We start from the raw sequence: 24,943 nt of genomic DNA, 5'->3' as shown, positions 1-24,943 counted from the left end.
TTACCATCACTTTTCTGACAATGGATACCAGGAAACATGGAGAGGGTAAATGTAAATATCGCAGGCACAGACAACAATAAACATGTGACCCTTCCACTCTCATTCCAGAACTAGAATAAATTCTAAAATTTCTTAGGCTGTGCATACCTATTGACAGCTTTTGTGTTCAATGTGTCTAAGCATGCTGCCAGCAATGTTATGTCTAGTGTTAGTTTAAGCAGCTGCTAGAAGGTATAAAACAAAAAAATAGCCCACTGAGGATAGTGAAATTTCCAGATGTTAAATTAGACATAGTAACAAAATGCAGTCCAGCACTACACTGGACAGTAACCAAATGGACCCAACCCTCTCCTCCTTAGTTACCTCTTAATGGTCTACAGAAAAAAGACAAATGTTAGAAATGTTTGCTACTGAGTAGTAGGTAATGCTCTGCACTCTATAAACATTTAAACATTTAAACTCTGTATCAACATCTCTGAATTTTCTATGGTCTTATAAACATTCTCCTGTTCTTGACTAGAAAATCTGTTATCTAAGTAGAAAAAGTCATGAATTAATTTACTTTCTCCCAACATCTGTTTCACACAATCACATCTGGTTTACACAAAAACTGGGGTCCGGGTTATAACTGCAGACAGTCGGCAGAGAAACTCCAAAAAACATTCAGGAAATGGAACATTGAATAAATAAACTGGGAGAGAATAATGTTTTATTTAACAGCAAAGCAATGAAATAACATCATTGTCTGCCAATCGTGAAGAAAAGATTAGAGTACTTGGCTTCTATTTTTGCCTAAATCTGTTTTTATTCAACATGTATGTAATTTAGCAGCATGTAATCCTGCTGGCTTTATTCAAAACGGTAACAAGAAAAAATAAAATGTCGTTTGTATTTTGATGTAAAAATAAGTGTTTAGGTGAAAATAAGTAAATAGGTGAAAAAGTAAATACTATCACTAAAATAGTATATATTCTTTACTATGCAATGTATATTAAAAACTATTTTCTATATTTTGAAATACATTGTTCTTAATAATACCTGGTTGTCCTATCAATAAGGTCTTGGTATAGGCTGATAACATTCTCTTCCCAGGATTCTATGTTGTCTAAAACTGACTGGGAATTTTACTAGGGGAAAAACTATTACAAACACAAAGGGTTGCGTGGTTGCAATATATGCCTAAGTGGCATGATATCTTCAATGTAAATGGTACTACAAGTCATCATTTTGTAAGCATGTTGGGCCTGATTTATTAAAGCTCTCCAAGGCTGGAAAGAATACTTTTTCATCAGTGAGGTTGGGTGAATCAGCAAATCTGGAATGGATCTGGTCCAGAATATAAAACATTTGCTAGCAAACAACAAATTACTTTGAAGAAATCCATTCCAGATTTGCTGAATCACCCAGCTTCACTGATGAAAGTGTATTCTCTCCAGCATAGGGCAGCTTTAAAAAAAACAGGTCCATGCACTATTAGAGAGAGAAAAGGCAAAATAAGCCACTTCAAAAAACTCTATGATGACTGTCACACACATGGTACATAATATAACTAGCAATCTTGCATGCTAGTAAAAATGTTACATTCTTGTCATGTGCTCTTTATATGTACCTTCTACATATGCTTTATGTTCACTAAAAAACAGAAGGGCTTAAACTTGACCTAGATATCTTTTGTTACCCAAAGTCAAAGTGCTGAAAAAAATTCTTACTAAGCAAAAATAGGATAGGGTAGCATGTTTTGAAATGAAAAAAAAAAATGGAATAAAAGGTACTATACTTATATACTAATCAAACATTAAAATACTGTTTACCTTGAAAGGAGGGCTTGAATCACTTGGCCTTGCAGAAAAATCAAAAGAAATGATCAGATCCACTTCTCGCTGAGGTCTCAGGATAAGAGGGTATGGTAGATTAAATGTTAAACCACTATCTACTATATGTATTTTCTTGCTTTTCACATCCAGTGGTTCATATATCTGTTCAAACTCATCAGGGTCTGTAATTATATCCAAAATATAGTCAGCTGGTACATTTATATTTCCATGTGCTCACTTTTAATTCAGAAGTGGTGAGGAAAAAGATTAGCTGTCCCCGGCTTTACAACCTTTAGTACACAAAATAAGTATACAACAAGTGAAGTCAGAGATCCTGATCTGCATGCTTGCCCTTAGTCTGTGACTAGGCAATGAAAAAAGATAGCGAGTGTCAAGCATTTTTAGAAAAATCACTGACTGCCATCTAAATATTTTCTATGTGACATGTTTCCTTTAATACAGAGTAAACTCTAAAACTGATGCAAGCCTATGTGCAACAGCTATGGTTTGCTAAAACAAAAATTAACAGAATAGTAAATGTTAGAACCAACTTTAGAAAAACATCTACATCTTAACATAGCACAAGAGAAGGTAACACAAGTGAAATAAATGAATAAAGAAATAAAATACCCTTATATTATTTTATGATGGAGGTTACAATGGTTACAAGAGCACAATTAGTATGCTAAAGTAGTAAACTCACCTGCAACTGCATGGTCCAACAAATCCTCATCTACAGACTCTTGGGAACATAATTGTGTTAGAGGAGATATTGGATATGACACATTAAGGTTTAAACCAAGCATGAAGTTATGCACTTTTCCTGCTCTTCCTTCACGTGTGTTGAATAGGGTACTGTCACTTATTAGAGCCATAAACATCCGCTGAACCCAGCTGGCTTGGTTTTTTTTTTGATATTCCTCCTCAGCTTCAACATTTTCAGTTCCTGTGTTAAATTGACAAAATGAGTTTTTAAAAATAAATATTACTGGTAGTCCTTGAGTTAAGGACATCCGACATACAGATGACTCCTAGAAACAAACAGAGGATTTCCTGCTCCCTCGTGTGCAGGACGGTGGCTTGATGGGGGCAATTTGCATGACTTGCAGAAGAAATATTTTGCTAAACACAGCTGAGGTTGTGGGTGAGGCTGAGCTAATCTGTAACATTTTGTAACTCTTTAATGACCAAGACAAACTCTGCAGTTGTTTCTTTTTGCATATCAAAGCACAGCTTCTCCAGAAGTTAATGAATGTCTAAGATCCATAGAGTTTTTTTTTTTTTGCTTTGTTTGTGATTAACTAACTGTGAGGATTTTATATAGTAACTGACACCACACTGCCCAATATTGTTGAGACAAACATCTGTCCTAATTGCATTTATTAAAATAATGTACCTGTTCCGACTTACATACAAATTCAACTTAAGAACAAACCTACAGTCCCTGTCTCGTATGTAACCCAGGGACTACCTGTACTCCCACCCTTATAACTGATAGCTTTAATAATGGTCAATACAGTTTTTAATGCTGTGTGACTTAGTACGCCTGCTTATCAAAGCTATGTTTGCAGTAAAAAAAAAATTTTTTTGCATTTTACACCTACCCTTATTGATATTGTTTATATTTTGTATATGTATACATATATATATATATATATATATACGCAAAAAGAGCGAGAGAGAGAGAGAGAGAGAGAAGAAGAAGAGAAAGAAATTAATTGCAGTTGATTTATTAAAGAAGTTTGGACTTGTCATTATGCAAGGGATACTTCACTTAGCTTAGTGAAGGTCCGTTGGATTTACCTATCCAGTCATGTGCATACAAAAATCATGTTTTTTGCACAAGACTGGTATTTTGTGCAAAGTATTTTTCCCCACATTTACTAGGCTACATGAAATACCCTTTAAGAAATTCTATTTCAGGAAATTCCAGAAGCTTTGTGCTCTTTTTGAGTAAGAAAGTGAATCAATATGTGCATTACAAAAGGCATGTACATTCCTGTGAAAAAGTAAGCACACCCTTTGAAAATCAATTTTAAATATTTAAACAGACAAACATTACAAATTTTTCAAACCCTGCCCACAAATACATGATTAATTTAACAAAAACACATGGGCAGTTTGTCTTTTAAAGCATACCTAAACTCAGAAATTTCACTTTACATAAAAGGTTAGACAACCCTTTTATGTAAGGTAAAAATTCTGTTTGTTTGTATTTTTTTAAGTGCAACACCCTTTCTTTTTAAAGCAGCCCCACCTCCTAATTCTCGATCGCCTAGGTGAAAAAGAATGAATGGGAGTGCAAAGCCTTCTGGGATACCTATGTCACGCATCCCGAGAGGCTCTTGGGTGCTTCTTCTGCACATGCCCGAGCACCTTGGGCATGCGCGGAAGGAGCCTTTTCGTGAAAAGGGAAAAAAACTTGCTGATCTCACTACGTCACCCGACCTTGCGTCTGGGTTGGGTGGCGTAGGAAGAAGAACCCAGAAGAAGAGGAAAAGATGGCAGCGCCCAGGGCGCCGGCCTGAAAATGGATGCAGGGACAACGTTGCACCCGATGGAAGACACCTTTGGAGCGATCGACTGCGCTGCGGGATTGAAGGTAACTGTATTTTTGTTTTGGGCATTTTTAAGTTTACTTCCTCTTTAAGTCTGTTTGTCAAAAAAAATAAAATTAATTGTAGCTGTGTACCGGAAAAAAATAAGTTCACCCTTGTCCTCAGAAGCTGGTATGGCTAGGGATTTTGCATAATTGCCCACCAGCCTCTGGCATTGACCCGGTGACGTTTTTGACCACGATGTTTTGGTTTTCTTTGCATATCCTTGCATGAACTGCTATGGAAGTTTGAAATCTTGCACAAACTTTCAATGAGGTTCAAATTGGGACTTTGACTAGGCCAATCAATAAACATTTGTTTCATCCCTCCATGCATTTGCTGATGTACTTTGAATAGTTATTGTGTTTAACTCCTTTAAGATCAAGTTGTAAAGGGACAGCCTAAAATTCTCATTTAGAGCATTTTCATATGATGCAGACATAATAATATAGGCTGTTAACTTAGCAAGGTGAATTATCAACAATCCTTTCCAATGACTAGCGCTGCACGGTGCATGAACGAGTGCTGTACATACAGCACCGTTATGCTCCATAGAAAGGGGAGGGGAATAGCGACGGAGCGGCACCATTCTGCGTGCTCTCCCCCTTCCCTTACATTAGGATTGTTAGTCGTCCATAGTCCGTGGATCTGCCAGGACGGTCATTCGGATGACGGATGACTGGCCCTGTACACACGCCACATTCTTGCACGATATCGGCCCTGAGGCGATTATCGGGCGAGAACCGTTGGACGTGTGTACGTAGCTTTAGTCTGTATGTTGGAACATTAGAAAAAGACTACATTTTCTTTTTGGACTGTAAAGGTTATCTAGCATATGTCTTATGCTCTCAAAGTGCAATGTCCTTCAAATTGTAAATATGTGCACTTTGACATCAACAGTTAACATCAAACAGCTACCTGCAACTCTTGTGGTGCAATTTTGTGATTCTTAGAGGCCACTTATAAAATATTCAAGGTCTTGGGCTGCTTTTGCTAGACTGGCCAGTCCTGGGCATGTTAGAAGCTGTGCTACATCTTTTCCACTAGGTTACTTTTCCTATAGTGGAATTATTTGACAATCATTTTAAAATCAGACTCATAGTCATCCACTGTTTTCATTTGGAGGGACTTAGAGAGCTCTTTTAATTTTGGCATGATGATACCTCACTGTCACAAACCTATGTCTAAATGAACCTTATTGCACATGCTCAGTTTGCACCACACTTTGCACATGCTCAGTGCGTATCCTTACTCTGCACATGCCCAGTGCGAGCTCCAATCAGAGACTAGGATGGCACTATATGAAGGCTTCATGATTTCCTTCCAAGGCGGATTGATCGTGAAAACTTCCTGGTTCCTGTTTCCTGATTCTTGGTTCCTTCATCCTCCGCTCTTCATCTGATCATCCGTGTATGACCTCCAAGGTTTGTCTGCAATCTATTATCACCAATGTTATCAGCAAAGTCATTGGACATTTACCAGCACTGTTATCTGCCCATTCATTGGACATTTGCCGCTACTGTTTATCCCCAAGGTCATTGGACATTTAACACTGTCTTTTCTGCAAATAAACTAAAAGGGCCATTTACCCATTAACCAATACATGTGTGTGTGATCTCCCGGTTAATCACCATCAAGATTGCCTCAAACAGAGCTCTCCTTTCTGAAGGCTGACACTCACACATCAATAGCAAAGTAAGCACCAGATCGTAGATATTTTACCTTTAAACAAGAAAGGTTGCACCTGCATATTTCATAAGGCGTCACTTCCTGAGGACAATGAGAAACAGGGGGCGGCTTTTGGACATAACAGGTTTTGGAAGGAAGAATTCCTGTTGGAAGCAGTGTATAGATGATTTGTTGTGAAGCCAGACTACTGGGAATATTGGTATTGGATTGTAATGTTCTTCTTTGTCTGAATATGTGCCCTGGAGCCCTGAGCCCCTCCCCTGTTTTGGAGCCAAAATTTAGGAAAACATCCTTAGCATGCTCCGAAATAAAAAGTAAATCTGAAGAATGATGTTGCACAAGGATGTATTTTTACTTATATGAAGAGGGAAGTTTTCTAGACCTCTTGATAAAGCGGATTTAATGGCCGCGAAACTCGTAGAGAGAACAGTATCATCTAGAGAATTTCTGATTATCCAATATATATGATAGATGGTGATCCACATTAAATATTAATAAAAGTGAAATTTTATAGTTCAATTTTAAATGAGTTGTGAAAATTGCTTTTTTGCTGCCTTAAAAGTCCCTCACAGGGTATTGTTGGTATTGTTATTTCCTGAGGAGGTTCTGTTTATTTATTTACTCCTAATCTGGAACATCTAATTTCTTTAATTCAATTTATAAATTGAATGAGTTACTAATTGTAGGGGTGCATTTACTTTTACCATGTGATAAATCTGCAATTTCATTCAATTAGATTAGGAGACTAAATACACTTTGTCATTTTTATGTAATTTATTCATGAATTTCACCTATACCTCTAGGCATTGTTTAAAAGAATATCTAATGATTGCTCAGATATTTACAAAAAATCAACTATTTCTATTAGGTGTGATGATAAAATAAGTCAAGTAAAACACAAACGTGACAGGCATATGGCATTTTCAACCAACTTGTTAACTATATAAAATATGAAGATGATGTGCAATAGGGTATTATGATATCACAAGAACAATACAAAGAATACAGTATAAAATGAAACCCATTAATGTGGCTTCATAATGTTACCTATTATAAATAAAGGCAATTAATTAAGAAAATCTATTTGTTTACCTTTAGGTTCCTGTTGTTCATCATCACTGTCTGAATTGTCCACAGTCACTATGTGCTTTGGTTTAATATTTTCTAAGAAACCAAACAAAAAGCTTTTAATTTTCATTATATTACTACATATAAATCATGTGTCCGAATCAAGCATATTGGCAATTTCTGTAGGCTTGTAAGAAACCAGTTCAGTAGTGAAGATAACTAATGAGCTTTTTTTTAACAGACAAAAATGTAATACTTCTAACTACAGCAAATCAACCAATACCTGAACAATGTTGACACACAATCAAATTTAAAGTCATATATGCTTGCTTTTAACTCACTTAAGTGACTACAGACCTTAACATTCATCTCCTGATTACTACCTTAGGTTGTGGCACCCACATATCATTATTGTTCATTATGAACATATTCAAGGTTGGGATTTAAATAACACAGAACCCTAGCAAAGTTCTCAGTAGTTTCTTATTTTGAGGGACAGTCCCTATATCCCTTTTGGTTGTCTCTATCTCATTTTTGTGTACACCTCCATATAAATGTATGATTTAACTATTAAAAACATTTTGCATTAAACTTTTATCCAACGTCTCAATTATTTCATGTGCCATTTTGAAAACCCAGTATAATGGTAAAGTAACCAATAATGAATTCTTCTTGGTAAAATAGAGACCTCAGGGGTGTGTCCTATTCCTTCCTGCTTTGTGTACCTGTGCAAAGGCACTTCTACATGCCAACCTTTCAGGTCTGCAGCACTTTAGTAGCTTTAAAGTGATAATGTGTAACCAGCTTTGGAGACCAAGAAGGTAAAAGTCTGTTTCAGGCTCACATTTTCAATTATAAAGATTCTTGTAACAGATCTGGAGAAAATTGCTTCTTTTTTTACAACACATGGTACTTGAAAAGCTACTTGCACAAATTATCCTGCTTACCAATTACTTAGAAAAACTAAATCTGTCTCCTGTTTTTTTTTAAGAATGACACTGTTATAGTCTGTTTTTGTAGTTATGTAAGCACAAACTGGAAATATTTTGTCTGCATTACAATTACAGAATGTAACCTTGGCACTCACTTGTTAGTAAGATTTAGCAACAGGCTACCTTGAACTAGCATATTTTGTGTTATTAAAATATATCTATTCTGAATTATAGATTTATTAATCATGGATGCAACACAAAACAATTTTGTTTGCTATGGCAGCACACTTTACAGTTAAAAGAAACGTCTTCACAAATACATTTTTAATTCCAACATTATTGTATAACAAAAGCCAATATAAGTAAAATGTAGAGAAATGTGGAGAAAACATGAATAAGGCAGAAAAGTTGTTTGATTTCATGCAAGTCGCTATGTAAAAACACTAAATATAGCATACAAAAGGAAAAGGAAACGTCAATGAGGACAATAAAATATGTTTTACGTCTTTAGTGAGTGACTAAATCATTATGAGAATCAAATGTGGCATAAATTACTGGCAAAACTTACAATAGAACTGTATTCAACTTAAGTTACGTAGTAGAATCCGTATTACTATTTTTTTTAAAGAAATCACAGTGAACTGGCAGTATAAGTTTACAGGATTATTCTGAACCAGAAAAAAACACTGTATGCCACATTCTGACAGTTTAGTTTACCCCTGAGCATAATCTAGAAGTACGAGGAAGAGATTTTCTGACTATGTTGGGAGATCTCCGTAACAAATTCAAGAGTGTTCTCTTTCCTCATAAAAACAGAACAATCTTCTCAGTAGGGATGAGTTCACTGTCAGTGTGAAAAATGTGTGACATTTACAGGCGGATGTTCTATCACCAGTATTAATGTTATAGGAAAAAGCTCTGCTAGCAATTAGCAGGATGAGTTTTGCTATGCTAGGCAGATTTTTGGAATTCTCTGGCAAGTGTAGAGGTTTATGAAGCAGGTTTTTCAAGATTTCCCTATCCCCCACATACTGAATTCTTGTCAGCTAAGATGTACGATTAAATGGACATCTCCTATTATGTATTGAGGGTAAAGGGGATCAAGGTATGAGATTTTCTTGCCCAAATGAGATATTTACTCTAACAAAGAATTACTGTAGCTTTTAATTAGGCCCTGACCCAGTAAGTAAACATGATACTTTCCTAATCCTAGATTAATATAGTTGATATAAACAAAGTTGCATATGCTCACTTTGTAATATTTTTTGTCTTACACATTTGTGCAATTGAGCAAACTAGTTCCAGTCCAGTTCCAAAATCACTTATATCTGTCTAAATGCAGTCATATCAATGAGCACATGTCAGATGATTCTTGGCCCATATGAGCTGTCGGGCAGAATCTGACACGTGTACAGAGGTCGCTCATGGATCCTTCCTGGCAGATCCATGAACGACATAAGATGAACGACTGCAATGGAAGTGAGGAGAGCACAGTGGGGTGCCATTCACTTGTTCTTCCCCCCTCCATAGAACATAACAACGCTGTATGTAACAATCCTGGGCCTGTCATTGTGGCAAGAAGCTAAAAAAAATGTACTGTGTGCCATAAGCAATTATGGCAAAAGCTTGATCAGCCACTTTAGTTCCACTCTAACAACCATATAATATTGTGGAGATATTAAATACAGTCTTTATTGATCTATTTCATAAAAAGAGAATAAACACAACTTTATATAAAACATTATTTTAATCTGTGTATTATTTATATGAAAACACACATTTGTGAATAACAATTACCCAATTCTTCCTCCATTGTGCTTCCTGCATTATGGCTTGAAACTCCAAGAACTCTGTTGAAGAGTATTGAGAATGCACTACCCCAGACACCTAAAAGAAAGCATATTTGTGAGAATAAACTGCCTGAATTATCTGTTTAACACTGCATATACTTCAAATGGAATGAATATTGGTTTTGTATAATATATATATATATATATATATATATATATATATATATAACAATCTTTCTAAGTCGAGATTAATAAAGACCTATTTTATCAAAAGTATAACTATAACTGATTATACTCACCCATTAGAAAATGTAATGGGTATTCTTCATATTTCTTGATAACCGCTCCCATAAAAAACTTGCTTCCAAAAAGCTCAGGAGCCATAAATGTGCCATACTTTGCCATTCCTATCTCATAGGGGCTGAATTCCACCCAATCTGCAAGTAAAATGATAATAAATAGGGTGGACATAATTGGAGGTGTAACTAAAGCACACATTGTATTACATACAACCGACTTAATTTAGATAAACAAACACAGATTTTATCATGAAATCACAGCACATAAAAATGCATTCACCAAATGTAGATAGCTTGTCCCCTGTTTATTACAATCACTAAAATAGTAGCTTATGTCAAAATAATTTGTATTTCCTGCAAAACTAACTATAGCTGAAATATATTGAATTTCCTTTTTTTTGCACTTTTCAACACATATAATTTAAATTCTATCTTTTTGATTGTTACAAAACCCTTTAGTCAAAATAAACTTAAACTCAGAAAATTATAGCCAGTGTTTGGTCTGTGCCACTGTGCTTTCTAAGTTTTTTTTTTTAGTGGCAGTGGAATTTTGCAGCCAAGAGCTAAAACTCTATGTGGATAGAGCTGACTGTCAAGGATATAATATGCAATGTACTGTATTCTCTACTACATATGATATGTTACATACTCTGGACTGCTGCAGCCTAAACAACATGCTGTAAATACCATATCCTTGACACTTTCTATACACTTTATGTTATATTGCATATTTTGGACCATAGTACTATATTTTACATACTGCATACATTTACAAAATTAGCCTAGTCTGGACTACTGAATTCAATCAGTGGATCCCTACAATCTCTATGCTGCACGCATTGAAGAGACAAGATCCTTTAGCGCCCCAGTTATGCTTTGTAGCTACACAGTTTGCAGGTTCTGCTCTTTTTGCACATGTCTATTGTGGAGGAGCCCAAGGCTGCTGCTTCCTCTTCATACCATTTGGCCTATACTGTGCATGCTGTGCTATAGGTTACATTCTTTAGACTGCTGAATTATTTATGTTACATTTTTACCTCTAGGAATTGTAAAGATTAAAAACGGAATGAAAAATAAAACAAACCACACAATACAGTGATGTTAACAAGTTATTTGTTAATTTGATCAGGTGAACCTAAGGATTAGGGAAAATTTTAAAAATTGAAAATTTTGTCTAACAAAAATATTACTAAATATATTGTGAAAAAGATACTATACCCTCAGCTGTATATGTATGGCCTGTAGTGCTACCTTTAGCTGTAATTACATAAGGTATTAGTGATTAGCCACCTGTCTCTGAAATAAACTACTTGAAACATATAACCACTCATTTGCCACAAAAGGGCAGTCCATAACCCGAAATTTCTTTTTTAAAACATTCCTTGCAGAATGTAATCATGCCCTTTGGATCGATTTCCTTTCCATACAGACATCTTTAGAGTCTCATCAAGCTCACTTTGATGTGATGCAGAATTCCACATTCCACAACCATGTTTCACAGTTGGTATGAGGGAATTCTAAAATGTTGTCTTTGGTTTTGTACTAAACATGTCTACTTTTACCATACCCAAAAAAACTAATATAGATTCATTAGCCCACGGCTCACAGCTCCAGAGGGTTTGGTCTTTGCTAATGTGTTTAATAAAAAACATTTAAACAGCATTTATTACAAATTCATGAGTCTGAAATATATACCAAACTAATTATTAACACCACAGGACTGCATCTCAATAAATGCCCTGCAGTTGTTATGACCACTGGGAGAAGCTATAATCTTTTGAAGTCCACTTGGCTAATACATTTCCTAAACCATAGGTGTGCCAGTCTTAAAATGTGAGTCTTTAATACCTGCAGTGCTAGATAGTAAGGCAAAGCTTTCAACAGTATATTAAAAGATCTGACTGAAGGTGGAAATCTCATTATTCTGTTTTTAAGTGTTGGTTTGAGGTTAAGAATTAGTACAACAGTTTGTGACTACATGTGATAATCTCTCCCTATTTCATTTCAAGGAAAAGCAGTATTTCAAAGGTTTTACATTTCTAATCTCAATGTTCAGATGGTTACTTGCCACGTATATGACATAGGACCCTAATGACTATCCTACATTCATGCAGTTTAATGGTATGACTAACAACTACAACAGTGCCTGTTACTAGATGGTCCTCCTGGGAAAGACCAAACTGCCATCTAATCACACCCCTTAATTTATTAGTGTTAATATTTTTTTCATTTTCGAGTAGTTTGCTCAGTTTTGAAATGGTGCAAAGTGTTTTTCATTCAAATACGACTATCAAAGATTGCAAAAGCTGAAACAGTTCTAACACTGAAGAGATAACCTAGTATTCCTGTCTCCACTATAATGCACTTCCTGTAGTAGGACTGTTTTTAATTTTCAGATCCATGCCTTTTGCTTTCATCTTGCCTTTTCTGGCACAGTTTAGCATTTAGTTTCTCTACAAATTTGCTAGAAGCAGGGCAAAGTACCTGGTAAGGATCTAAAGTGATTCTTAGGCTGAACCTAACTGGAAAAATTGCTGCCAGTTTACTACTAATTTAATATGCCAGCCATGGATTTGCCTGGCAGCAGCGGCCTCATACACAAAAAAAGCGAGCAAACCAAAACTCAGCTGAGATGTATTCATTCTCAGAGGCCGGCTGAGAGATCTGCCTAAACATTACAACATGAATACTAGACTGGAAACAATGCCAGTGTGAGTAACCTAACCCCAGGATAGAAAGCATGTGCCTCATGTGTTTCCTTGCTCATTGTTCAGTTTAAACTGGAAAGAATATTTAACTGGTAGGATACAGTGGGTTCAACAGCTTTTCATTTGAAAAGAATACTTTTTAAGGGACTGGAGATCTCTAAATATGTTATTACTATTATTATTGACTTTTTTAATAGAGCAGAATGGTGATGTACATTGTTCATGCATCTTTCAGTCTTTTGTTGTTGGAGACGATCGTGAAATATTTAATTATTGAACATGTATACGCAGCCTTAGACTAGGCAATGGTTTTCTGATTGGATTTGCTACTTGTCTTAATGATAACAACAGCAATATAACAGGTTTTCTGTTCTAAATGATTCATGTTGAATATTAGAAATTCTGAATGGTGGGTATCTAACTCTCTGCAAAGACATGAGATTGTCACACCAATACAGCCAAACATGTAACGTGCATTTTAGGTATAATTCTGTACTTGTCACATTGAGTAAAATGCATATGCATAAAATGTGTAAATGCAATATAATGTGAATTTTTTTATACTAGTCATCCACGACGTAACGCATACCATTCTATTTTAAACTTAGTAGGTTGATCATTGAGATAAGGAGCCAGAATATAAAACATTAGGTAAGTTTTCTTCTTTGCATTCTTCATTTTTATTAGGCATTTAGTCAGACACTTGCTGACCGATACACTCCTAGCTAAGTTTGCAGTCATTTGTAGAAGACGTCAGAACTAAATGTTTCCATAAATTATTCATGTAAACAACTACTTCCTGCTTACGTCTTTAAGTGAATTAAGTCAAAGTGCATAAAGTCAATGGCTAATTGTATGCAAGAGATCCCAACAGACATTTATAGGTACCAGGTAGTTAAGTAATTTTTCAAACACTTTAGCAGTTAAAGAGTTCTTGTAGTGGAGCACTAAATCAACTTTTTTTTTTTTACTGAATCTTAAGTTTATTGCTTAAGGAAGTGTGTCATGACCTAGCTGCAGGCTGGAAAACAAAGTACACCTGTCATGAATGTTTCATATGACTACTGCAGTTGATTGTCTGTGCATTCACTGCTTTTGCAATTTAAGGTTGAACATTACCATTAGATATTAAAAGAAAAGAAGAAACATTGGGGGCAATGGATGCAGACCTTTTGTCCATAGACAAGGCAAATAAATACCTACATTTAAAGATATAAATGGTAAGGTCATTTAAAAAAATGATCTGTTTGTTCTCATGTGAAAAGCTAAGATTCTGACTGTACAATTTATTGAATGACAACCAGAAGGGAAAGTAAAACATGCCAGGGACAGTAAAATATGTATGATCTAGTATGCTCAGTCCAGGCTCAGCATAACAGGGCAAAACCTAAATGTATTAAAATTTACAAATGACCCTTACAAACTATGCAAATTAGAATACAGGAAGATAAATAAAATTACCGGCAAACATCAGCTCTGATACATCCGGCTTGACATGAAGACACGTAAATAATGGCATGGGGCATTGACCATCACATATTTTCTCCTGCATGGTACTTAACTTGCTGTTCATTCTCTGCAAATAAATTATTCAAGGGTTCATGAGAAAGCAAAACTTGGAAAACAAATTTCTATTTTTTTTTTGTCAGTAAGCAATGTCAGTAAATGAGGTTGAATAATTATCATTATAAAGCATAGGTAACCAGCTGAGAACATCAGTAAGTATTATAATACAAAGGATATTCTAATACTCTTATGTGGATTATTAGTTATTGGGAGTAAGGGTTATCCCATGCAGCTTTTCATGTCGTAATTACACAGTGTAGGTGAGGTTAGGCTGAAAGGTCATGCTGATGCTTAATTTTAGTGGGCTTGAGGTGGACCACAAGGTGAACTTATAGTAATTATTTAGCTAGAAATGATACACAGTATAATGATATATAAGAGAGTTGCCTGACTTTTTTTCCATTTTTTTGTATTTTCATTTAGTACTGTGATTTACACAGTTCTGCCAAACAGTACATAGGGGAAAGTGGCCTGATCTTGTGACTGGACAGTTCAACTTGAGAGATCATGAGAGGCTAATACTATGACTGATTCAGGTACTTAGGCTGCTTGTATTAACGAAAAACAAAGTTTATTATGTATTCAGAGCTGCAATAATGCATGGTTTTCATACATAACAAATCTTGAAAAACAGTGCTGTATGCTACAAATCAGCCTCTCTGCATCATTCGTCTAGCATAAAAGTTAGAACTCAGCAGGTCATTTCAACAACAGCAAAATAATACTACATCTTACTACAGCTATGTTTCAATAAAGCAACACTATGCTGGAATTTTTCTCTGATGTAATACTAAAGAGGAGTACACAAAAATAACTTCTATTATCCTTGCCAAGGTTTTAAGATTGTACCCTTGCAATCCTATTCTTCAGATGGCCATGCCTAGGAAAAGTGTTCTGACCTATTTCTAACGATTCAGCAGCTTCATTCCTATTACTGATATTATAAATCATTAACATAGATTTTCTTTGTCCATAGAGCTATTCAGTTGACAATTTATTGGTGTATTGTTTCATTTTTCGATTGTTCAAGGCATTCTCATTTTTAAGCATGACTTGACATGGACAACATACATTCTTTTCTTAGTTATCTGCTGCCAGTTTATTGGCTACTTTGGGATTATAGTAAAGACAGTGACACTTTTAATGTTGGGGCTCAATGTGACAATAAACCACAATTACCATTCTCCAAAGCAAGTCAGGCTGCATTTTACCAAAAACGTTATAGAACAAAAACAAAGAGAACTAACTTGTTAGTTTGATCGAAACTTTTACATACAGGTTGCTCGCTCCTGTTGTAACCCTAAACTCAAAACTACATAATATTGTTGTACCATACCTTAACCAAGCATATAACATTTGTTACCCTCCAGGGAAACACAAAAACAGGAAACCTTTTGCAAGAAATTCCCAACCATTTTGATCAAGTCCATTATCACAAATCCACAGAGCCTTGTTCTACATTGGAACTGAAGCCCACACCTCTGCTTTCTATTTCTTTTTCATAAAACCGCTTTTGATTATTTTTTTCAGTCTAAAAACTGTTTTGTCTTCAATGAGGCAACCATCTGCAAAAGTGCCAGCAGTGTAGTAAGATGCAGATCATATATCTGAACTGGAAAATGTCACTCCCAATTGTGGCCCCATTTACTTTACAGTTCTTGTGCGACTTGTTCTGAAACTCTTGGTATTATTATACCACTGACTTAATGCAGATATAATTGTGTTGTGATACAGAACTTCACCTACAAGTAGCACTATAGGGAAAATATGAAGATGTAGAAAAATCCTTTTACTAAATAAAATGGTTCTGTTACAGTAGTCTTTACATTTTGAAATTCTAAGAAAATCATAAAATAAGACCTAATTTATACATAAGAAAATACTACTATTACTATATAATATAAAATACAAAAGCCCCACATAATGGTCAATTTCAAAACTTTCTTGGAGGGTCACGGGCTGAAAAACCTGTCACATCAGAGAAGCTGATCTAGCAAACCTACAATGGATCTGGTCCAGGATTGAAAACATTTGCTAACAAATAGCAAATGGCTTTTAGAAAATCCATTCCAGGTTTGATGGATCACCCAGCTTCACTGATGAAAGTGTATCCTCCTATCCGGGTAATCAGGTCCAATTACAAGTCAATAGGAAGATGTGGGATAGGTAAGACCAGGTGTTGACACATCAAGGTTATATTAAAATGTGTGTAAAGATTATCCAAATGTCTGAGACTTCAGGTTTCTAGAAAATGATTATAAAGCAATTTTATTGCTATAACAAAAATAACTATTGTTTAAAAGGTGACAGAAGGAACTTCAGCGCTGCATGTAATTACAACTGTTAGCAGCTAGGCCTTTTTGTTCTTGTTTATTTTGGCAGGACTCTCCTCCTATGAAGGAAATTAGCTTCCTTCTTCTGTCCTGAAAGCTTACGTGATATCAGAGGCAATAAAAGTTTGTGTCTTTTCACACACAAAAATCTGTAAGCTGCAGCTGTGAGAAAGTCATAATGATTGATAAAACTTCCTTTTACAAACCCCTAGCCCTTAGGTGACATCCTGTTTTATACAATTCCAAGGGGCCAAAACATTTATAAAAAAAGTTTTCTTACTGACACATCTAAAATGAATAACCCTAATGATATTTAAACATTTTTTTCCAGAATAATATTTAGTTTAGAAAGGACCCTATGATTTGTTAAAGGATTTCCCAGCAGAATTGAGCAACTTATCAGCAACATATTATCCCAGGTGCATATTTTCAAGAAATTGCCCTAATTCCAGAAAACATTATTCAAAGAGGAAAAAGATTTTTATGATTCTTACATCTCGAATAAGTGTCTCGCCAATGAGCATGGAAAAAATGTCAGTAAAGGTAACAGGCTGGCCAGAGCTTTTTTTTTTCCACAAAGCTTCAATGTAACGTTTCACTTTCTGTGGTGTCAGCAAAAGTAGAGGACTGTGACTGACACTGTTCATAAGCTCCTTGTTTATTTCCTTTGGTCCTTTGCTTGGAAAGTCTGGATTAGAATAAAGTGTAGACATATACCTGCAGAAAAATCATGGCAGACAAATAGAAAGAATGGTTTGTTTAGTATCATTGATTCTGTAACATCATCATGGGGCACGCTTCTTTTTACTAACACATGACTATATATATGTAAATGTTATTCATTGTTTTAGAAAGTGCTTAGCAAAGCATAAACATTTTATCTATATTTGCCTACTTTTAATATGCATAAATTAAAAAGTCCCATTACTTGAACTTTGAATGCTTTATTGTCTTGGCTTTGTTACACATTTAATTAGAAACTGGCAAACTTAAATCCCTCCATCCAGTAATCTTAAGAAACTACAGATTGTTGAGATCAAAATCCTGAATGCTCCAAAACTGTCCAAATTAACCTTAGGACTCTGTACATGTTTATTTATTCCATTAGTTTATTCTGTTTTTTATTTAGTTTAAATACATTAACCCTAGGACCAAGTCATTGATGATTCTGATTCTGCAGCTGGAAGCACAACGCCAGTCAAAGAATCCATTAATTCATTACTAAAAACTATGTTTCAGAATTAATCCACATTTTATGTGGGTAATAGAAGCTTAGTTTTAGTAATTCTGTTGCTTTTTCGGTAATTTTTGAGTGCCTGTTCAGTCCTCTGGCCCCTATTGTGTCCTGTACTAAAAGAAAGGTCAAAAGGGGGTGCAGTGGACCCATGCACCAGGCAGTCAGGCATGTTACAAATTCAAAAGGGACTGTTGGGGACTGCTGCATTGAAATGAAGGAAATATTGTGTAAATAATAATATTATTATTAATAATATCAGTTTTATTGCAGTGACGGGTTACTTTAATAAACTTTCTGACAAAGTCATATTCCATTCAAAATGAATTCCAGAGAATACATAGTAGCAGGATTGGTTAACAATATATTACATCTCTCCAAAGATCTGTATAGAGAATAGGAAGGCAGATAGGATTATGACAACCTCAATGTAACAGAAACAGTATAAAACATTTTTTTGGAATATCTATATTGGTATTCAATGGATAAAGGCCAACACTGACTCATTTGTACAGCTAACAAGTGGTGACTGAAATGCTTTGAGACACTTTTGCCACTAGATTCCCTGACAAATTTAAGCAACTAGCAACTGTGAAGAAATAAAATATCGAGCCAGGGTGGAGTTAGACTATCAGTGTTTACATTGGTGGTGATTTACTGCTGTTTTAGACCTATCTCCTTGAGCAGAAACAAAGCCATAATTATGCAACTATAAAAATTCCGTTCCATTAAGTTAATTATGGTTTGTTAAAGTTTGTAAATGTTTGGGTTTGTAGAATCCTAAGTAGGTCAATGCTGACACTACAAGCTATCAGATAAAAGAAGAAGCACAATTAATGTTAGAGAGCTATGATTTTTCTGAATAGGGGACCAGATGGGGCTGTAATGTAATTACTTTTTCTTGAATTATTTTATATTTGTGACTAAATTCAGCATTGGATCTGAGAGAAAGGGAGTTTTGAGGCTGTAGAGAGGGCAGAAAATGTGTGAATATCTTTCCTTTCCTTGGCTTGTGGTCTGTATGCTAAAAACATTAATCCTACTGTAGTTTTTACTAAATGAATCACATGACACTGGAGGTGGAGGCTTGTATTAAAGAGCACCATCACTTGATGCTTGAATATAGCCCTAGACTTAGGACATTTTAAAATCTTATTAGAAACGAGGTGTAAGATAAAAAAAAACTTTGTGTCTTTTACTCCAGAGAAAGTACAATATTTCTATTTACTTCATTGTGGAATGGGTTAGGAAGCTCTGGAAGTGGGCAGAACCACAGCAGACTATAGAAAAACTGTAATCTTTCCTTTTACTATTTATTTTACTATTTCCTGCTGTGGGCAGGTTACCTGTTGAATGAGACACATGTGCTTGCACACTGCACTTCAGCTCATTTCTGCGAACCTTTCAATTTAGCCCATTAGAGCGTCCCTGATAAGGAAAGACGTATAGTCATAAGAAGTAGGTGGTGAGCATTTGACCTCAGTCTGTTACCAGAAAACTGAAAGGCAGGAGGTGTTTGTGTAAATAGTTTTAGATCTGTGTAATGCAAACACTTTGTATACATGTTATGATAGATCCATTACATATAATAAAGCACCTGTGTTCATATATTTGTAAACACAATTATTCATGAAAAAGAACATGCCAATTTACCATGTAGATCCAGACAATCCTGCAACGTATGTTATACAGTCTAAAACTCCAGATTCATACAAGGCTTTCATGACTCCAGAGAAGCCAACCATTGCACGGAATCCACCTCCAGAGCCAAGAACTGCAATGACAGGTACCTAAAACAGAGTAATATTTGCCTCAAAACAACTGAAATACAAATCATGGAGCATGATGTTTTCAATATATTTTAACCACATAGGGTGGATCACTTTATCTACATGATCTAATGCTGGATACACATTGGTAAAATGAATATTAATATATATTCTTGTATTTTTTATATGGGGCATGAGACATTTTATTGGCCCCTGTAAGCAATCTGTCTGACCCACCTATCAACGTTCCATCACAGGCACTTTCCTGCACATGTGCAGCTCAGCTTTTTGCACACATCTTTTTATATCATGGCGGCATGCTATGTTTCAGGGATTAAACCACAGAATGTTAGGATGTGTGTGCATTCCCCTAACCTCTGTGTAACTGTGTTCTTGCTAGTCCAAAAACACTGCAGGAAGGCTTTCAGTGATCCTGGTACTGGGAAAATCAACTAGTGTCAAGATCTCCAAGTGACATGACCCTTATGGTGTTCTTGTTCACATTTTCTTTACTTTCCTTGTATTCTTCCAGCAAAAAATAACAATGGAATGGAGTTGTCTGATATGACACCAGCCCAGCCCCTAGAATACCTACAAAGTACAAAAACTCTTTTTAATTTGACTGCTCTTTAACTTTTTACCTACAGTAACCCATCTTTTATGCAATTTATTTCAAACGGATATATGATATATACAACATATGCATTATTAAAAATGTATATGTGCTACATCAAATTTTTTTCATAAGCATTTTGCAGTAATATACAGAAAAAAATGGGATGCCATGGCCGGAAAGCAACGCAAGTTTTGTTGACTGGTAACATTTGGTGGATAATAGTAAAGTTCACCACAAGGCTTAAATTGACAATACTCTCTAGAAGGAATTTTAGTTTTTAAAAATGATTTGAGGAAAATTATTATTGCACAGCTAGCTTACAAAGAAAACATTTTACAAAGCAGAAACACAGTTAAAAAAAAGTGATAGAAAAAAAAGAATAAATGCCATACATTTCTTGAAGTTGAATGCAAATCTTTGCATTTTTCAGGTCCTAAAAGTTTTTTGATTCCATTGACGACTGTGTTTTTTCTTTTTTGTCGAAAACATTTTTCTTGATCGCACAACGCCATGCTGAATCTTAAATCTGTGGACGCACTGGCAAAACACAAAGGTAACATAGCCAACCAAGAAAGCATCAATGAACACTCGAATGCACTATAATAAAAGCAACATATAACACTATACTGCTTAACACTAGTATTGCTAGCACTAGTAATTGCTAAAAAATAAAAGGTAGTGCCAGAGCTCTGTTTTTGATAAACTCACAGTGAGGTTTTTTTACAGTAATACAATGCTGCCTATTAATATGTTGAGACAGACATCTGTCCTAATTGCATTTATTAAAATAATGTACCAGTTCCGGCTTACGTACAAATTCAACTTAAGAACAAACCTACAGTTCCTATCTCGTATATAACCCGGGGACTACCTGTACCCACTAACAAAAAGATAAAAATGTTTTATTTGCCTCACAGAAAATAAAACCAATATAAATTTAAATTTTCAAAAAATTTTCATGTTTGTGAGCTGCATATTGTTTAATATAGCACCCCCACCCTGCCACCTCCTCATTTCTGCTAGTGACAAACCATTAGCCACTTCCAGTCTCCTGGGATTTGGAGGTCACACATTCTATAAGCCTAGTCCCAAAGCATCATGAGATTTTAAACCAATTTACCTGAAAACTTTATAGGAAACACACCTTGGGATACTTTGGGACTTGCCATCCTGTAGCTTCCTGATATGTGTGCTGTGCATGTGTGCTGTGAAGGTATGTTTTTTTGAGTGAGAATGGGGGGTGGGGGATAAGCAATATTAAACTATTTACAGAGTACACAAACGGACACTTCTCAGCAATTGTGTATAATAGAGAAGAAAGAAAGAAAATGGCCAAAAATGCAGGAAATAGTGAAAGGTCTCCTTAACTATCACAAATCAAATGAATTGTAATATCATACAACTATAGTAAATCACTGGATATAAGTATGTACATACCATTCCTGTAATGAGAATCCTAGAAAAACCTTTGTAACCTAAAAAAAAGAATACAGACATTTTAGAGTTCCTATTACCGTAGCACTGTCAGTTACAAATACTTCTGACAAAGGCACCTTTTTAAGAAGATATCAATAAAATAAATATAGGCAATCTTAGTTACAATTACTTTTGACACATGTTGCTTTTTATTAATGCAGTAAAAGAAATTAAAAAACCATCATATTATCTTCTATGAACAGAATTATATTTTAAACTTTTTCTTGGTGTTGCAATCTTATCCCTGCTGTGAGGAGGGTGTTTCTTTAGTATAGAGGGATCAATGAATAATTAATAATATTTTTGACATGCAGATACACTCATTCATTGGGAATTATCATAACAGAAAAGTGCTGGCCTCTAGTCATCTGGATACCAACTTCCTAACTTTTCATTATACAGTATGCTTAGTTTAAAATACCCAAATACCTGCCCTTTAAACTTTATATTGGAATGCTATTTACTACTTACTTTGTTAAATGTAAATGGAACTTCTTTTTGCTCTCCAGCTGTCAGTGAAGAAATTTGAAATGTTGTTGTACCTAAAGTTTCATCCATTACATAATTAGCATCCATTAAGGTGATCTGTGAGAAAAGGGACAATTATTTGTACATTTGCAAATAAACATATGTGGTTTGTATGGGTTTGCACAAAAACAAAATACTATATAAACATTTTATGTAATGAAGCTTCTGCATTTTAACAAATACCAATCTTAAGATTGCTTCAAGGAAAATGTAAAGATAAATCTATTCTTGTAACTGAACACAAACTAGTCATCAGCTTCAAACAGTTTTCTATATGTAATTAAATAAAAGCAACACCTGAACCAATCCTTATACAATATGAAAGTAGTAGAGGGATAACCCATTTAGGCAAGATTGCCTGAACTCTTTTTATTCATTTTGACATCATTTTCTGAAAGCACAGGCTAAAAATGTGAAACATCACCATCATTTATTTTCTTTAGCCTTTTCCAAGCTATGGATCTCGGGTCTTTATTGTGGTACTAGGAATGATCAACTGTGCACTCTAATAATTTAGAATTTGTACAGCCCCCCTTCCATATTCAGCACTGCACCTCATAAAGACTGATAGGCACAATGACAGCTCAGACCGACAAACTGCAGTTATCAAACTTAAAGTGTGTAAAAAAACTTAAAATCTTTTATCATATTGATTAGGAATGATTGTGTAATTTTTAAAAAGAGGTGCACCTTTCTACATTCTTGCCAATGTGTTAACATTTTAATGAATATAGGCTAGGTGTTTATTTAAATATTGTACAAAACATAGTCAGAGTAGCCTAATTAGTCAAGAGAATGCAATAATCCTTCATTAATGATTTACAGCTTGTAAACTTAATGTAATATACTACAGAAAAAAACATACATGACCAAAGCTTTACAATTGGTCTGATTAGATTTTAATAAATATCATTAAACTAATTATATTATTTATTACTAGCCATATACAGACATAAAAGGGAGATCTTCACAATCCAAACAATGTGAATCTTTATATCTAAACAAAACAAACATTTTATGTATTTTAGGCTATTATTATAAGATGTGATGATTGCATGAATTTTTAGGAGCTTGTTAAAACACTAAATTATACTTTAAATATTCTTTTGCTACTATCGCCAACAGATGCCTGAGGTCCTTCTTTATTTATCATAATGGTTTACAGCAAATTTAGCAAAAATGTTTAAAATACGGAAATGTACCTCCAAGATATTATCCTGGTTTGGGTCCATAACAAATTCAAATGATTCATTCCAAACTGGATTAATATCATTGTTGAAATGCTTTGTTCTTTTTCTGCCATCCGGTACCGATGAAATGAAAAGTTCCACATAAGGGTCAGGAGTATCAACTATAAAAAAAAAACGTATTAAAAAAATGTGACTACAGCTAATGTAAATTAGCAATTATCAACAGAAGATTTGGAGCTCTCTACAGAAGCACTGAACAGATTAGTTAGTGGACCTACTACTTTTGGTTAATAAGAGGTTTAAAAGTAAATACACACAAAACAAATAAACTCAATATTGTTTGCTTGCTATAGTTGGTCATCTACCTGCTGACTCCCTAATGTTCTTGAGAACTGCAATAAGGTGATATCCCTGGAAAAATTCAAATTTTATTAGGCCATTTAATTACATTGGCACCTGCAGGATGGACTTTTATGTTGGTATTCATGGGAAACAGTGTCCCTATTTACTAATGTTTGTAATGGTAATGTACTAATACTTTAAACACATTAGGCAGTTTTTTTAACCTTCTTTATTCATTTAAACAAAAAGTGAAAAAAAAAAACGAAAAAGAAAAACAAGGTAACACAACTTAAATATCTTATTTAAAAAAAAGAAAAAAATGGTAACATCCAATGCCCAGCTGTACAACTATACAATCATATAGCCAGACTCAGACAATCAGGGGAGAACACAAGAATCAATACCATGAGTTTACCAAGGAGATGAGGGTGCATAAAACCCTAACCCAAGATACCCTGCACTACAGGAATCTATGTTCTCAATGGTGTGTTCCCTAAGAAGCCGGGTCTAAAGCAGGTTTTAAACCTATAGGCATTTATGTACTACAAAAGGTTCTGTACAAGCAATGCCCATTTACAAGATCTATTGACTTGCACTGACATGTGCTAAATATTTTAATAGAATTAGTAGACATAATAAACAAATATAAATAAAATCATACTTACGCATATCTCCAAAGGTTCCTTTGGTGACATTTGTAGCTTTTATTACAGTTACAGTTAATCTATGAGAATATTGATGATCAACCTGAGGGAAAAAATATTTCATATGATTTACTGCCCAAAAACATTTTACCATTTTATAAAAACATGCTCAAGTGAAAAAAAATCAATTACTACAAAACATTACCAGAGGTTTGATTGTTTTAATCCAGACCCAAATGATACTGTTTTGTATATGCTGTGTATGACCAGTGGAAAAAATATTTGCAGACCACGCAAATGAGAAATTATGTCAAAGCATGTAAACAAAAATTGGCAATACCTTAAAAA

The 24,943-nt window shown here is 34.8% G+C and overlaps 1 protein-coding gene across 1 annotated transcript in view; it reads right to left on the bottom strand.

Moving 5' to 3' along the window:
- The window catches only part of PLA2G4A (phospholipase A2 group IVA), a gene marked incomplete at its 5' end in the record, with an annotated part of 30,715 nt that extends 6,023 nt beyond the window's left edge, over window positions 1-24,692 (bottom strand). Inside the window, 13 exon segments of the mRNA XM_072420131.1 lie at window positions 1,812-1,996; window positions 2,518-2,760; window positions 7,193-7,264; window positions 9,898-9,987; window positions 10,190-10,327; window positions 14,359-14,473; window positions 17,291-17,513; window positions 19,684-19,820; window positions 20,808-20,952; window positions 21,853-21,890; window positions 22,363-22,476; window positions 23,622-23,770; window positions 24,617-24,692. Of these exon segments, the coding sequence (XP_072276232.1) occupies window positions 1,812-1,996; window positions 2,518-2,760; window positions 7,193-7,264; window positions 9,898-9,987; window positions 10,190-10,327; window positions 14,359-14,473; window positions 17,291-17,513; window positions 19,684-19,820; window positions 20,808-20,952; window positions 21,853-21,890; window positions 22,363-22,476; window positions 23,622-23,770; window positions 24,617-24,692 (1,725 nt within the window).
- Window positions 24,693-24,943: the final 251 nt, after the last annotated feature.

The sequence above is a fragment of the Pyxicephalus adspersus genome, chromosome 8, assembly GCF_032062135.1.
Source record: "Pyxicephalus adspersus chromosome 8, UCB_Pads_2.0, whole genome shotgun sequence".
NCBI classification, from domain to species: Eukaryota; Metazoa; Chordata; class Amphibia; order Anura; family Pyxicephalidae; genus Pyxicephalus; species Pyxicephalus adspersus.
This window is presented reverse-complemented; position numbering and strand designations above follow the sequence as displayed.